At 37.4% G+C, this 18,008-nt stretch overlaps 1 protein-coding gene across 1 annotated transcript in view; it reads left to right on the forward strand.

The window, feature by feature from the left end:
- The first annotated feature begins 266 nt into the window (after nt 1-266).
- CHM (CHM Rab escort protein) overlaps nt 267-18,008 on the forward strand; it is a 237,326-nt gene continuing 219,584 nt past the window's right edge. The window contains exon 1 of the mRNA XM_052662673.1: nt 267-315. Within this exon, the coding sequence (XP_052518633.1) occupies nt 267-315 (49 nt within the window). The remainder of the gene's footprint in view (nt 316-18,008) is intronic.

Consider the following 18,008-nt stretch of genomic DNA (forward strand, 5'->3'; position numbering starts at 1 on the left):
TAGCCATCAGAGTAAAAATCTACAACTCTTTTCTACCTCAAAACTCCAGGCTAAATGCGCTACTGTACTCAGCCTGGAAAAGGAATGGAGCTTTTAACGTTCGATTAAAAAGTTTCAAATACAACGCTGTAGCCTCCTACCTGGACCCACCACTCGATAACTACAATACCCAGAATGCACTGTTTCCCTTCCGCCATCTACCGCGGCAGTGCGGAACTTGATCTTATTTGCACAAGAAACAGTCACATGACACGTTTCCTGTTAAGATGGCGGACAATCTCCCTTCGGAGTTTGATGTGATCGTAATAGGGACGGGTATGTGTGGCTCTGGTACTACCTGGACAAAGTGTAGGAAGTCTGTCCCATTCCTACCTTCTCTGTCAGGAGCGAGGGTCGGCGAGAAATGTTGGGGTCGAGTGTGGGAGAGAGGACGGAAAGGAAGTGAGGTAGTCTGGAGTCAACGCGGGACTTGGGCGCTCCAGGGAGGGGCTTGGACCCGCGGTGCATAGCGCCATTTGAGTAGGGGTCGATATGGTTGATGCCGATTGCTGAGGTTGGTTGCTGCGGGTGATTCCTGTAATTTCCTTAGAGGGAGGAGGGTTTGCAGTGTCAGGAGAACGGAGGGTGGGAATTTTATCGATGGAGACACCATGGCATGACATTATAATTTCCTCGTTGATTTCAAAGTGATATTCCCCATCATTTTGTCTCGCCATTTCATAGGAATTTTTCATATATTTATATAATCCTAGGTTCAGTGCATCTCGGATACAGTTTGTTACTCACTTGTTACCCATTTACGTTTAAATGTACTAAGGCGAGGAAGTGGATTCTTTTCTGTTGTGTTGAGAAGCGTGCTGCTGCTACTGCTAAGTCGTTTCAGTCGTGTCCGACTCTGTGCGACCCCATAGACAGAAGCCCACTAGGCTTCTCTCCCTGGGATTCTCCAGGCAAGAACACTGGAGTGGGTTGCCATTTCCATCTCCAGTGCATGAAAGTGAAAAGTGAAAGTGAAGTCGCTCAGTCGTGTCCAAAGCTTAGGGGGTTGTAATTTGTTGAGGTAGCCATTATTCCTGCTTTATGGTGCTGAAAGAAATCATTTTGCTTTCTTCTAGCCACCTATCTACCCACAGCTAAATGAGCTGAAAACAAGTTCTGTGAGTCCAGTTCTGGTGTGTGATCGTTTCTTTCTCTTGTTTGTCCCTGGTTGATTCTTCATGTTTTGGGTGGTGCCAGAACTCCCTCTGCAGTTTCTAGTTGACCAATTACACGTACAACACGTGGCAGAAAACATTTGGAAAAAGTTGTTATTTTGTTTTTCTTAACAGTGTAAAGGGTGAATTTTAGATGGGATGAAATAGTTTGTTGGGTGGGGTTTTGTCCTGTCTACAGAATGTGGTAGGCCTGAGAACCTCTGATGAATGAGACCCTGTCCATTGTGTTAATAAATTCAGCTCATTGTCTTGTCAAACAGTAGGAGCAGCCATGTTTCCAGGTCGGGAGTAAAAATAACTACCTATTTTCGAGTGATTATTTGCTAATCCATGTGCTAAGCTCTTTTGCAAATCGTATGTAATCCTCATAACTTTGTTAGAGTAGGTATTCTCTACACTTTACAGAGGAGGAAAAAGGGCTTAAAAAGTTTGCAGTTTGCTCAAGATCGCACTGCTGGTAAATTTCCAAAAGTCCGTTGTATACTAAAAGGAGAATCAGTAGTTCTGACACTCAGAATTAAACCGTATTAATAGAAATAACTGAGAAAACTTGGTTATAGACCTTGCTTGGCCATTAACCAGCTGTGTGAATGTCTAGGGTTAGGAACTTAATCTCTCAGAGCCTCAGTTTCCTTGGTTTTGAATATAGGCAGGATAAACTAAATAACCTTTCCAGTGTTGTCTAACAAAAAATTCACTTATTCTAGTTATACATGGGTGATTTTTCTCAAAACAGTAAGGACATGTTTATTCTCAACCTGAGAATTGCATGGCTACAAATTACCTTGCTGTAGCTGCTATGAACAGATCTTGGATGACAGCTAGGAGTCAGTAGACTCTATTTATTCTCTCCAGTCTATCTTAAAACTTAGAACAGTATCCATTTTAGAATAGTTGTTATACCATACTTGGGTCCTGTGTTACTCCCTTTTTTTGTTGTACTTTGGAACTTAGGGCGTTTTAAAAATTACTTTGTGTCATTAAAATATTTTTTCTTGATTAAAATTTTAATTGATAAGTGGCAATTCTTATTATTAAGTGCTTTTAATTATTATATAAGAAATATTTTGCTCTCTAGTTCAGTTTGTAATATGGACTATATCCATCTTCCTGGAATCTGTTATGATAGAGGTAGGAAGATTCTGTGAGTGATCCAGAAAATTGCATCAGGAAACATCTGGTTTATTTGGAAAAAGATTCATTTTAGACTTATTAACATGAGAGTAATGTTACTTCTCAAAGTATGGGAAGAACTTATTTGAGTTAGAGGTTTTCATATCACTTAGTGAACACTGTTGAACTTTTCAAGCACATTGTTTAAATTTATGATTTGAAGCTTTGTATTTAGGTAAAAGTCATTCCCAAATTAATGAATTCAATAATTATAATCATTATTGAATAAGTGATTTTTAATGTGTTTGGAATATTTCTCTTCTGAGATAGTATGCTGAAAGTGGCCTTTAGATGTGTTTGCCTTACTAAGTGTGCTAGCTTAAGTCAATCAGAAAAATCAGTATTTCAAAGATTCAGTTTTGATAACAAAAGCAGAATTAATCATGCATGTATCAGAAACATGAAAATGGACTTTGAGATGCAGTTTTTCTTTTAGCAGATTTAGTTTTAGTTAAAATGTCATAAAGAAACAGTTGTTTTATCAAGTAAAATAACCTGTGGATAATATTTTAAATCCTTTTGGCCTTGATTAACTTGTTTTTCTTTTCATTCTTCATAATATAACATTTTCATTAAGGTCATGTTTTGAAGAGATGATGGGAAAATAAAGATTTGTATGTATTTTCTTAGTTAAGCCCATTTACTCCTGATTACAAAATACAGGAAATAATCTCTCAAACACCTGAAAACAGAGTTTTCTTAAACCATGCAAAATACAGAAGAAACTGAAATAAGGAAGGAGGGCCAAATGGAGCCTCAAGGGAGAGGACAGAAATGGAATAGTGACTCCAGTATAAAATTAAAAAAAATTTAAAAGTGAAAAAAAATCATGACAATTATCTTAAAAAAATAGATGTAGAGATAAGTGTCTAGAAAGTGGCCTTCAGTTTGGGTGCACGGTTGTAATTTTTAAGACATTCCATTTATAAAGACATCTGAATAATAACTTTGTAGGTTACAGAGAAGTATCATTGGTCACAGGTTAAAAATCGTCCTAGTCACATAGTAACATAATAGCACCTCACTGGATGTGACTTATCTAGCATCTTGTATAATCTGTAACCTGAAGCAGAGCCATCAATTCAACATAAGGGCAGGTGGGATGGAAGTTACAAGCATCATGACATATTATTGGGATTCTTACAAAGGGGAATCCCTCATTCTCTCACTTAGAGCATATTCATTCTTATTTTAGAAAATTCTAGCATGCTCAGAGCATATTAAGTCTTAGTCACTCAGTCGTGTCCATCTCTGTGACCCCTTGGACTGTAACCCACCAGGCTCCTCTGTTCATGGGATTTTCCAGGCAGGAATATTAGAGTGGGTTGGCATTTCTTCTTCCAGAGAAGACACAGGAGACGTTAACAACTGCTGCAGAAGCTGTGTTTGGAGGGTATCATTAGACCTAAGTGACAGTTTATAGCCTAATGTGAAAGGGGAAAGACAAACACCTAAAATGCAAACCTACATCAGGCAACACAATGACCTGGGACCATTTGGCATAGGGACAGACTACACATTTTTTGGAATATTCAGCCCAGAATTATTGAGAACCTAGTCCTTGCCCTTGTGACGTTCACTGTGTTACCTATTCTGAGGAGCTGTTTGGGGTTCCTGACAGTCACATGCTCAGAGCTGTTCTAAGACAATGTGGGCTTTTCATTGCATCTTTCTTGCTTTCTGAAGACCACATAGAGATTTATTCAGCATCCCTTTCCTTTCTAAAGTACATCACACATATTATATTTTGGAGTTCTTCCCCTAAATGGGCTGTGGAGTAGACTAGCTTAAACATTTTTCCTGCAGAGGATAAACGTGGATCCTTTTCATTTAAGAATTTTATTGCTAAAGATTATGGGGAAATAAATGAAATAAGAAAAATGAAAAACATGGGGGAAATTACAGGGATATTGCTCATAAATCCTGACTGCCTTGCTATATCATGCTCAGCATAGTCCAGAATCAGTCATTGTGGCATCCTGGCATAAAGGGAATCACTTAACCTTCCTTCTAGGTGACTTTGGGCAAGTTGCATAACATCTTGGAACATCAATTTGTTCATTTGTAAAGTGAGAGACTTGAATTAGGTGACCTCTAAGATAGGGATCTCCCAACTCTAAAATTTGCCATTGTGTGTGCATAATTATGACACTGGGTCCTTGAGAAAAGACTAAATTTTATGTAGTCCTCATTTGAAGTCAAGTCAGTGTTTTCAGAAATTTTTCTATCAGAGCAGCTTATAAAGAATCATTTTCTTGGAAATGATAAACTGCTTTCATCAGGAATGGTCATGTAGGTAGCACAGCTGAATTTCTTGATGTTCAGTTCAGTCACTCAGTCGTGTCTGACTCTTTGCGACCCCATGGACTGCAGCACACCAGGCTTCCCTATCCATCACCAACTCCCAGAGCTTGCTCAGACTCATGTCCATCGAGTCGGTGCTGCCATCCAACCGTCTCATCCTCTGTCGTCCCCTTCTCCTCCTGCCTTTAATTTTTCCCAGCATCAAGGTCTTTTCTAATGAGTCAGTTCATCTCATCAGGTAGCCAAAGTATTGGAGCTTCAGCTTCAGCATGTCCTTCCAATGAATATCCAGGATTGATTTCCTTTAGGATTGACAGGTTTGATCTCCCTGCAGTCCAAGGGACTCTCAAGAGTCTCCTCTAACACCACAGTTCAAAAGCATCAATTCCTCAGTGCTCAGCCTTCTTTATGGTCCAACTCTCACATCCATACATGACTAGTGAAAAAACATAACTTTGACTAGACGGACCTTTATCAGCAAAGTAATGTCTCTGCTTTTTAATATGCTGTCTAGATTTGTCATAGCTTTTTTCCAAAGGAGCAAGGGTCTTATAATTTGATGGCTGTAGTCACCATCCACAGTGATTTTTGAGCCCAAGAAAATAAAGTCCGTCACTGTTTACATTGTTTCCCCATCTATTTGCCATGAGGTGATGGGAGTGGATGCCATGATCTTAGTTTTTTGAATGTTGAGTTTTAAGCCACCTTTTTCACTCTCCTCTTTCACCTTTATCAGAGAGGCTCTTTAGTTCCTCTCCCTTTTCTGCCATAAAGGTGGTGTCATCTGTGTATTAGATGTTATTGATGTTTCTCCCGGTAATCTTGATTCCAGCTTGTGCTTCATCCAGCCTGGCATTTCGCATGAGGTACTCTGCATATAAGTTAAATAAACAGGGTGACAGTGTACAACCTTGATGTACCTCTTTCCCAATTTTGAACCAGTCCATTGTTTCGTGTCTGGTTCTAACTATTGCTTCTTGAAACATTGGGGGACAGTAATGTTGTCGGGGGTATAGTTGAAACTGATTTTTACTAAATACCTGTTTGTGCCAGACTTTCTGCCAAGTGATGTCTCATATATGTGTATTATTTAGTCCTTTCCTGGGATCCCCAGTATGTGGTTCTAACTTCAGAGGATGTCCATGCTTTTTTTTGCCTGTATTTCCCAAAAGCCATGAACCTGTGGTCTAGAGCAGAGTTGTGTTTTTTTTTTTTTTCCAAGATGCCACCTATTTGTGGGCCATGGAATCAATTCCAACATTTAAAAAAACAGAGGTAGAATAGAATATGTGTTAGAATATATTATATGTAATAAGGATGAATATAGTTTTATGGAACATATTTCATGTGTGTATCACTGAAGCACACCCACATACATATATTCATATATATTTAAGGGGAGTGGCTGAGGGCAAAAAGTTTTAAAGTTTAGAGAATATTGATTAACTGAATAATTTAGTAGGAATGAAAGTACTATTTTAAACGTCCTTTTGTTTTATAAATGGTATACCATCCGTATGTTCTATTTACTTTGACATGTATGTATCTTATTTGAGAGCATCGTGTAGTGCAGCAGTCCCTGATCTTTTTGGTACCAGGGACCGATTTTGTGGAAAATATTTTTTCCATGGATGGGGGACAGGATGGTTTGGGGATGATACAAGTGCATTACATTTATTGTGCACTTTATTTCAATTATTATTACATCAGCTCCACCTCAGAGCATCAGGCATTAGATCTCAGAGGTGGGATAACCTGATTTAGTGATTCACAGTGTGGCTCTGAAATTGGACAGACTGTGTGTGAATCAGTTATGACTCTTGTGCCACCTTACACATGTTCTTTAATGTCTAAGTTTCTTAGCTCTAAAAGAGAGTAAACTTCAGAGAGTTGTGTTGAGGATTCAGTGGAATAATTATTTACAATGCTTCGTAGGTGTTCAGAAAACGTAGTTGACATTTATAGCCGATAATCTCCTATTGAGGGACTTTTATCACCACTGCTGTCAAGGAGTGAAGGCTTCCTAGGAAAGGCTCATGGTTTCCATGGAGAGCAGTGGAAAGATTCAGGTGTCTGAGTCATTGTCCTGCTCTTCTTATTGGCTGTTTGGTGGGAAAGACCTTTGTGTGTCTATTACCACTATTTCTATCAGACTTAATAACTGGTGATTTTCTTTGATTTTCTTTTACTCTGTTTTGTTCACCAGCTTGCATTGTTATTTATTTTGCCTGACGGTTTTGAACACGTTTATCTTGTTTGAGGCATAGTATGAAACTCTTGTCAGTGTAAAATGATGAAGGAACTAAAGAAAGCACACAGATTTTGTTGTTTGAAAAATGCTTTGCAATTCTTCAGCCATTTATTGATGGAGAAGTATGTCTTTTCTGTTGTGAATACCTAGAAAAGTAAAGGGAATTACATAACTGTGGAGAAGATTCTTTGGGAGAGGCTTACCCTTCCCTGTAAATCATAAGTTTGAACCAATCCCTCAGAGAGAGCTGCATCTGTAACCAGAGTTCTCTCTGCAGCATCATTTTCATCTCCCATGCCTCATGTCATTTTCTCGTTTCCTTCAGTGTTCTCATGATGTTTTGGGTAATTAAAGCTACAGCAATTAAAATCAAATACGGCTGCTCACCATCACATTCTCATGTTTAACATAAAATCCCAATGCACAGAAACAATTATTATTCCATATAATTGACCTGTATACTCATGTTCTTAAGTTTCAGTGCAATCTTCTAACTGAAAAGTTAGGCTTTGTAACTATGTAAATGGTTTAAAATGGTCTATGTAAATGGTTTAAAACCTAGAACAGCTTAAAAATCACTAACACTTCTCAGTTTATATTCATATGTATATTATAAACTATATATAGGTATATGTACACATATATTATGCATAAATGCTAGAGAGATTGGAAACATTTGGGGGATATTTGTGACAAACAAAATAGGGATACTTTTGAAAGATTGATTTATTGTCATTTTTGCTTTTCTGATAATCTTATTAAAAGGCAGTGTAAAAGATGAGAATTTATCATGGATATTGACTTCTCCAAGTATGATTATGAGAGCTATTGTGTTATTCATAATGAGACTATTTAAAAACTAGTTTGAAAATAGGTGAAGAGACCAGGGGCAGCTTTGCCCGTGTGGTGCTTCATGAGAGTGTTTGATCTTATATTAGATTTTTACCAAGAGTTTAAGTGAATAATATCATACCGTTTGACTGATTTCATTTATATCACGTTTATAAAAGTACCAGTATCTGCTTTTTCTCCTGAGTAGTGTTCATACACATCTTTTTTGTCCAGCCCAGTGTTCATGTTGAGTTACAGTGGCTTTTGGTTAATGGTAATTTTAGTCATTTTGTATTGCTTTGAACTATTTTGGGTCATGTATCTGTGATCTGAATTTGCATATTTGTTAAACTGCTTTTCAATATATGCATGGGGAGGGAGGTGGGAGGGGGGTTCAGGATTGGGAACACGTGTACACCCGTGGCGGATTCATGTTGATGTATGGCAAAACCAATACAATATTGTAAAGTAATTAGCCTGCGATTAAAATAAATAAATTTAAATTAAAAAAATAATTGTGATAGGAAAGCTTGCACAAAATAAAGTGTAGGGATATAACATTTTACATACAGATATCAAGCATATTAGGAAGATGCTGAGTTGTGTTCTAATCTTTAGTTTTCTATGTTACTTTGCCATGAGCTATCTAAGTTAAATAGATGACAGAAAATTAAATTTAGTATATACAACACACTGTTAAACAAATGTATGAAATTATTTCCAGCATTTGTTATATGCTGAGCACTATATTAAGCCTGTAAAGTGCATTATCTTATCTGATTCTCACAGTAACCTTGTCTGTTGATAGATGCTTATTGTTATCTCCATTTTACAAATGTGGAACCCAAGATTTAGTTAAGTTTGACTGACGTCAGACTGTTAAGACTGAAGTTGCTCTGGCTAGGTGTTGTTAGATTGAACTGGTTGTATTTTTCCATGTGAAAAAATACCTTATATTGTCAAGGTTAGATTATTGTGTTATAGTTTAGTGGTTGGCAATTGCTTCATTTTGGGGAGTTCCTATTGTTGACATTAAAGTCCTGATGCCAGAGAAGCCTTGTGATGTTAACTCTTATTATTGACAGCATCATGACATCTGTTGTCTTCTTGCAAACCTTTTGAGGAAGGCAAACTGAATGACCTGGTTGTGTTTATCCCTTATAACTGAAAAAATAGAATCAGCCACTGAAGTAATGGCAAGAAATGGGATCAGAGAATACAGTCATATTTCCACTTGAAAATCTGTTTCCCTAGGGATTATTCACTGTTTTCAGTTCAGTCGCTCAGTCGTGTCCAACTCTTTGCTACCCCATGAATTGCAGCACGCCAGGCCTGCCTGTCCATCACCATCTCCCGGAGTTCACTCAGACTCATGTCCATCGAGTCAGTGATGCCATCCAGCCATCTCATCCTCTGTCATCCCCTTCTCCTCCTGCCCCCAATCCCTCCCAGCATCAGAGTCTTTTCCAATGAGTCAACTCTTCGCATGAGGTGGCCAAAGAACTGGGGTTTCAGCTTTAGCATCACTCCTTCCAAAGAAATCCCAGGGTTGATCTCCTTCAGAATGGACTGGTTGGATCTCCTTGCAGTCCAAGGGACTCTCAAGAGTCTTCTCCAACACCACAGTTCAAACGCATCAATTCTTCGGTGCTCAGCCTTCTTCACAGTCCAGCTCTCACATCCATACATGACCACAGGAAAAACCATAGCCTTGACTAGATGGACCTTAGTCGGCAAAGTAGTGTCTCTGCTTTTGAATATGCTATCTAGGTTGGTCATAACTTTTCTTCCAAGGAGTAAGCGTCTTTTAATTTCATGGCTGCAATCACCATCTGCAGTGATTTTGGAGCCCAAAAAAATACAGTCTGACACTGTTTCTACTGCTTCTCCATCTATTTCCCATGAAGTGATGGGACCGGATGCCATGATCTTCGTTTTCTGAATGTTGAGCTTTAAGCCAACTTTTTCGCTCTCCTCTTTCACTTTCATCAAGAGGCTTTTTAGTTCCTCTTCACTTTCTGCCATAAGGGTGGTGTCATCTGCATATCTGAGGTTATTGATATTTCTCCTGGCAACCTTGATTCCAGCTTTTGCTTCTTCCAGCCCAGCGTTTCTCTTGTTGTATTCTGCATATAAGTTAAACAAGCAGGGTGACAGTATACAGCCTTGACGTACTCCTTTTCCTATTTGGAACCAGTCTGTTGTTCCATGTCCAGTTCTAACTGTTGCTTCCTGACCTGCATATAGGTTACTCAAGAGACAGGTCATGTGATCTGGTATTCCCATCTCTTTCAGAATTTTCCACAGTTTCTTGTGATCCACACAGTCAAAGGCTTTGGCATAGCCAATGAAGCAGAAATAGATGTTTTTCTGGAACTCTCTTGCTTTTTCGATGATCCAGCGGATGTTGGCAATTTGATTTCTGGTTCCTCTGCCTTTTCTAAAACCAGCTTGGACATCAGGAAATTCATGGTTCATGTATTGCTGGAGCCTGGCTTGGAGAATTTTGAGCATTACTTCACTAGCGTTTGAGATGAGTGCAATTGTGCGGTAGTTTAAGCATTCTTTGGCATTGCCTTTCTTTGGGATTGGAATGAAAACTGCCCTTTTCCAGTCCTGTGGCCACTGCTGAGTTTTCCCAAATTGCTGGCATATTGAGTACAGCACTTTCACAGTATCATCTTTCAGGATTTGAAATAGTTCCACTGGAATTCCATCACCTCCACCAGCTTTGTTCGTAGTGATGCTTTCTAAGGCCCACTTGACTTCACATTCCAGGATGTCTGGCTGCTCTATGTGAGTGATCACACCATCGTGATTATCTTGGTCGTGAAGATCTTTTTTGTACACTTCTTCTGTGTATTCTTGCCACCTCTTCTTAATATCTTCTGCTTCTGTTATGTCCATACCATTTCTGTCCTTTATCGAGCCCATCTTTGCATAAAATGTTCCCTTGGTATCTCTGATTTTCTTGAAGACATCTCTAGTCTTTCGCATTCTGTTGTTTGCCTCTGTTTCTTTGCATTGATCGCTGAGGAAGTCTTTTTTTAATCTCTTCTTGCTATTCTTTGGAACTTTGCATTTAGATGCTTATATCTTACCTTTTCTCTTTTGCTTTTAACTTGTCTTCTTTTCACAGCTATTTGTAAGACCTTCCCAGACAGCCATTTTGCTTCATTTCTTTTCCATGGGGATGGTCTTGATCCCTGTCTCCTGTACATTGTCATGAACCTCCGTTCATAGTTCATCAGGCACTCTATCTATCAGATCTAGTCCTTTAAATCTATTTCTCACTTCCACTGTGTAATCATAAAGGATTTTATTTAGTTCATACCTGAATGGTCTAGTGGTTTTCCCTACTTTCTTCAATTTAAGTCTGAATTTGGCAATAAGGAGCTCATCATTTGAGCCAGTCAGCTCCCGGTCTTGTTTTTGCTGCCTGTATAGAGCTTCTCCATCTTTGGCTGCAAAGAATATAATCAGTCTGATTTCAGTGTTGACCATCTGGTGATGTCCATGTGTAGAGTCTTCTCTTGTGTTGTTGGAAGAGGGTGTTTGCTATGACCAGTGCATTGTCTTGGCAAAATCCTGTTAGCCTTTGCCCTGCTTCATTCCATATTCCAAGGCCAAATTTGCCTGTTACTCCAGGTGTTTCTTGACTTCCTGCTTTTGCATTCCAGTCCCCTATAATGAAAAGGACATCTTTTTTGGGTGCTGACAGAATGTTGTCCACTGGAGAAGGGAATGGCAAACCACTTCAGTATTCTTGACTTGAGAACCCCATGAACAGTATGAAAAGCCAGTGATAGGATACTGAAAGAGAAAGTTCCCAGGTCAGCAGGTGCCCAATATGCTCCTGGAGATCAGTGGAAAAATAACTCCAGAAAGAATGAAGGGATGGAGCCAAAGCAAAAACAATACCCAGCTGTGGATGTGACTGGTGGTAGAAGCAAGGGCCGATGCTGTAAAGAGCAATATTGCATAGGAATCTGGAATGTTAGGTCCTTGAATCAAGGCAAGTTAGAGGTGGTCAAACAAGAGATGGCAAGAGTGAACGTCGATATTCTAGGAATTAGTGAACGAAAATGGACAGGAATGGGTGAATTTAACTCAGATGACCATTATATCTACTACTGCAGGCAGGAATCCTTTAGAGGAAATCGAGTAGCCATCATGGTCAACAAAAGATTGTGAAATGCAGTACTTGGATGCAATCTCATAAACGAAAGAATGATCTCTTTTCGTTTCCAAGGCAAACCATTCAGTATCACAGAAATCCAAGTCTATGCCCCAACCAGTAATGCTGAAGAAGCTGAAGTTGAACGGTTCTATGAAGAACTACAAGACCTTTTAGAACTAACACCCCAAAAAGATGTCACTTCCAAAAGCTTATTAAATGCCATTATTAGTAGATGATTAGTTAATACACTAGTACTTCTATAGATATCCTGTCATTTATTTAACTTAACAACTTTTTTTTGACATTTGTAGTTTTCAGTTTTTCACTTTCATGAAGTGATGCTATGATGAACATGCTGTACCTAAACCTTTTGTATGTATTTAGTCATTTCCTTATGATAAATACCTAGAACTGTACATGTTAAATTGAATTTTAGAGGGTGGTCATGTAAAGATTTTAATTTATATTGATTAATTATCTTAAGGAAAGTTTGCTAATCTAGTATCACTAGCAGAGTATGAGAATGCTTACTTTCCCATAGTCTTTCAATATTTTCTATGAATGTCAACATCATAGCCAGAAAATGTTTCCTTGTCTGAATTTACATTTTCAGATTATAAGTGAGATTATTTAATAGGTATATTGGTCAGTTTTGTTTCTTTTATTCATTTCCTTTATCCATGTTCCTATTGTGCAATTTTTTGCCTTTTCAATATGTAATAAATCTTCATATATTAAAACCTTATTCTTTGTTATGTATCTTATAAATTTGCCTTCTATTTTCATGGCAGTTTTTCATGTACGAAACTTGTTAATTTTTATGTATGTATCTTTTTTTTTTTTTTTTCCTTTTATGACTCCTGCCTTTGGAGGTATGCATAGAAAGCCTTCCCCTCAAAAATTAAGTAAATATTGACTCTGTTTCTTTTTAATATTTTATATCTTACATTTAAATTTTAATACACCTGAGATTTACTTTATTTTAGAACATGAGGATTTTTCCTCCTAAATCATTAACTTGTTATTCTAACATGATTGATCTATTTTTACTCCACTAATTGAAATACTGCCTTTATTTTTTAATGGTAAGAATAATTTTTGAACTTTCTGCCGGTAATCTGAGTGTCTCTTTGAGTATAGTTGGAACTGTTAAGTGGGAATAGATGGGTCATCTGATCTGTAGAGAAATGATAACTTTTCCTCTTTGAAATCTCAAGAAACACAAGGAAATGTTAGAATATATAAAAAATTATAGCATCTTCTCTGAAAAATAGCAAACTAAAAGAAAAAGGAAAACAAAGTAGGAATATTTGTAATTCATAACAAAGGACTGCTGCTGCTGCTGCTGCTGCTGCTGCTGCTGCTGCTGCTGCTGCTGCTGCGTCGCTTCAGTCGTGTCTGACTCTGTGCGACCCCATAGACGGCAGCCCACCAGCCTCCCCTGTCCCTAGGACTCTCCAGGCAAGAAGGCATTTCCTTCTCCAGTGCATGAAAGTGAAAAGTGAAAGTGAAGTTGCTCAGTCCTGTCTGACTCTTAGCGACCCCATGGATTGCAGCCTACCAGGCCCCTCCATCCATGGGATTTTCCAGGCAAGAGCACTGGAGTGGGTTGCCAGTGCCTTCTCCAGAACAAAGGACTAATTACATACAAATAATACCTTCAAATTTGTATGAAAAACGTTGAGATCTCTACAGGTAAGATGGGTAGAGAATGTAAACAGACAAGAGGAGTTATAGACAGTTGACAAACTGTGGGCAAAGTATTTTTCCTGATCAGTAGTCAAGTGTAAATAACTTAATAGTTAAAAACATTAAAAACACAAAAAGGTTTTACAGATTTAATGTTTTAAGAACATTAACATCAACTAATTGTTGATAAAGTTGTATTCAGTTGAAATGCTGATGATATTATAAATTGAGACAACATTGTAACAAAGTAATACATCGATTTGTCCTAAGAATTGTACATATGTTTATTCTATTAGACTCAGTAACTCCAGATCTGAGAATTTATTGTGAGAACATCACTTAATAGAGGTAAAAAGCTACAAGGGTGACAGCATCTATTTTAAAGCTGCTTATCATAGTAAAATTTGTAAATAATCTAATGTTCTATATTGGAGAGCCCCAGTGTCTCAAAGGAATCTGGTGGATGGATGGAGTAGGCAGTTTTACAGTATTTCTCAGGATATTTTTTATTACAAGATATCATACATACAAATGAAATATGTGTGTGTGTATGTGTGTGTGTGTATATATATATAAATATAATTTCTTTCTTTCAATGAACAATAGCAAAGTGAGTGATATGTATGTATGACCCAGCTGAAGAAAAAGAACATTACCCAAACCTTGGCAGCTCCCTGTATGTATATCTATCACTGTCCATCTTCCCTTCCTTTCCCAGGCTATAACCATTATGACCCACTGCTTTAATTGTTCTCTTGGTTTTTTTTTTGAAGTTTTTTTTATTACATGTGTATATCCCCAAACCATATGTTGTTAGTTTTTTCTGTTTTTGACACTTGTCAAAAATTCTGTATATTCTTTCCGTGACATGCTTTCCTTGATAAATATTATGCTTGTGAGATTCATCTGTACAGATGCATTTAGCGGTAACCCCCTCCCCTACCTACAGATATTAGTATTTTGTAGTAGTCTAGGATTGCAAATCTTCAACTTCAGTAGTTCATGCATATTCACCAAGATGATTGTATTTATTTGCCCTTCAGTTTTCAGCTTTTCAAGCCCCTGTCTCCCTTAGGAAATACATGATGTCGTAAACGCACTCACGCATTCACGACACAATGAGATCATTAAGTACATGTTTTTCTGCAACTTTTCAGTACATAATTCTCACCTTTCTTTTCATTCCAGTAGTTTTATCTTATCTAACACACAGGCTGTATTTAACTTTTGTAAGGTATAGTTCGGGCTGAGGCAGAAAAGAAGGAGAGACTACCTCAAGGGAAGTAGGTTACCTTTATTCAGGCAAGGAGGGCGACAGTCGGCCTAACCACCAGGCTGAGATGATTGAGATGTCAAAGAGAGACTAGGCCTGTGATCCTTCCCTTTTAGATTTAGCTGCTTTCTTGCTCATAGTATCATTTACCTTGTTCCTCTAGACTGTCTTTGCTATAAACTGAAATATATATATATAGGCTTGGTGGGTTCAAGGTTAACATTTTTGGCTAGAACCTCTTTGGTGATACAGATATGTTGAATCATACCAGAAGACACAAAATATCTGGTTGATCCACTATGAGTGTTGCTAACATTGACCCAGGATTGGGATGATGACAATATGATGCCTCCATTGTATGGATGTATTTTTTCCTTGCGTATTGAAAATAATCTGTATGTTGCTTCTGACACTATGCAAAAAACATTGTCTGATACCAGCTATTCACAGCATTGTTTTAAAATTGATTGGTAGTCCTTATATGAATAAATATTTTCATTAGGACTTAGAAAATGATGTTTTTGTTTAGGTCTTTGATTTCTTCTACATTTAATAGCTACCACTGAATGCCAATTTCTTAATTTACAAAAAGGAACATACCTTTATAGCATTATTGTGCTCTGCTAAGTTGCTTCAGTTGCGTATGACTCTGCAAACACAGGGACCATAGCTCACCAGGCTTCTCTGTCCATGGGATTCTCCAGGCAAGAATACTGGAGTGAGTTGTCATGACCTTCTCCAAGGGATCTTCCCGACCCAGGGATTGAACCTGCCATTTTATTGTCTTCTGCATTTTCAGGTTGGTTCTTTACCACTAGCGCCACCTGGGAAGCCCTTTATAGCATTATTGGTATCTACCAATAAGTACCTATTTCCAAGATTCAAGTCATTTGGGAAACTGAATTAATTGTAAGATTACTTAATGGAGATGGACAAAGAGATTTAGATGTCCTGAAGCAGGATAGTACTTAAGAGCACAGACTCTGGGCCCAGACTAGATAGGTTTCAATATTAACTTTGCCATTTACTGGGTATGTGACTTTGGGTACAGCCCTGTTGTCTGTTTTTCCATCCTTTACTGCTTAATGTATACCTGTGGACAAAGAATAGTAAGTAAAGGAAAAATGAAAAAAAAAATTATTAAGGGTTGGGTTATGGGTGAGTAAAATATTTTCCTTAGCATTGTGTCATATTTGCAGTGTAAGAGAGAAATGAAAAAGAAAAGTCATGCTGATTTTTAGATATTTTTAATGTGTATTTTCAAGTGCAAGATCATTGACAAATGACTCACAAACCGTTTACATTGATTTTGGTTTATCTCTCTCATTACAGTGTTTTAGAAATTCTTAATGCAATAAAATTGTTATTTTCATTAGATAAAATTTTATGTTTTATTTTAGTAAACTCAGTGTAATCACTGTTCAGCTTTTTAATAAATAGTATAAAATATTATCCTCAATGTTTTCTCAATGAAATGTAGCCAATTTTTTTCTTAAATACATAATAAGACTACATTTAAAACTTAATTTAAAGTGGTTTACCTCAAGGAATGATATATAGTAACAAATTCATAGACTCTTTCACGATTTAGTTCACAAGGATCATAAGGTTTTTCTCTCTACTTTTTTAAAAAATGGATTTCATGAAAGGATTCATATAAGGAAGAAAGGTTATCTGTTGCATGATTTTGTAACATTCTTGGAATAAGCACAATCTCTCTTATCATCTATTTTAGTCTCATAGCTCTATAAGTAATACACTAAAGGTCATTTTTCTTCTGTGACACCTAAGTAAAATATGTTCTGAACAAGAGACTTTATTTTCCTTATCACAAGTTAAATATTGCTATTAAATTTGAAGAGAGCTCAGTTGGGATATCCTTTGTTGTGAAAGATGGTTTTAGTCATTTAAATTTATAAAATTTAAATTGATAAAACACAAACACTAGCATTAAGAAAATCAAGTGAAAATTAATTGTAGTTGAGTCTGCTTATTTTATTTCCTGGTATGAAATAGGTCTTTGTTAAATATTACATTACTTAGTAAAACTTCCATTAAGAGATTTGAGTTGATAGAGTTTTCTCAGTTTAAAGAATAAAATACTAAATGTCTATTTTCCAAGGGATTATTTTATTTCATAGACCCAGCCTTTCATTATCTCACTAAATTTGGTATTAAATTTTATTTTTTAAATGTTTTATTATGGCCAGTTTCAAACTTAAAAAAATAGAATAATAAAACTCCTCATGTACCAGTTTCCCAGTTTCAACTGTTTTTAATTTATGGCCTATCTCTTTCATTTGGTACCGTCCACCTTCTCATTTCAGCATCCAATCATGGATTATTTTAATGAAAATCCTATATGTCATATTGTTCCATCTGTAAATATTTCAATATGTATCTAAAAGATAAGGGCTCATCTTTTAAAAAATAACTACAGTTCCTTTGGACTGGGCTTCCTAGGTGGCCTAGTGGCAAAGAATTCACCTGCCAATGCAAGGGATGCAGATTCAATCCCTGGGTTTGGAAGATCACCTGGAGAAGGAAATGGTAGCCCACTCCAATGTTCTTGCCTGGAAAATTCCATGGAGATAGGAGCCTGGTGGGCTACAGTCTGTGGGGTCGCAAAGAGTTGGGCATGACTGAGCACTCACTAATTCACTCCCAATAGTTACTCCTCCATGCAGGAATTTATCTAGAAGTTTTTTGTTTTCCTGAGTTCATAGGGCACAACTCCATCCCCACTTTCTCACCTGTCTAGCATTCCCAGGGGTTCCTTTGCACTCATCCACAGCTTGGAGTCTGTAATGTCCCCTCCCACTTGCTGCTGTTATTCTCAGAATGACTTCCTAAGCTTCCAGTGAGTACCTGATTTGGGGATTTTCTGGCCATCAGTTATGTCACAGATTTCTTTGTCTTCTGGTCATTTTCCTTGTATAGTTTCTGATACCAGGCGGATCTTATAGCTATTAAAGTTTCCTAATGACCCACTTGTATTTTGGAGTTCATCACAATATTTTGTCACCTATCTTTGTTGTAGATCTTGTCCCTGGGTGTTTGGTTTTGGTATCCTGGTTGCATTGTCTATTTTTA

Source organism: Budorcas taxicolor, chromosome X (genome assembly GCF_023091745.1).
Source record: "Budorcas taxicolor isolate Tak-1 chromosome X, Takin1.1, whole genome shotgun sequence".
Lineage (NCBI taxonomy): Eukaryota > Metazoa > Chordata > Mammalia > Artiodactyla > Bovidae > Budorcas > Budorcas taxicolor.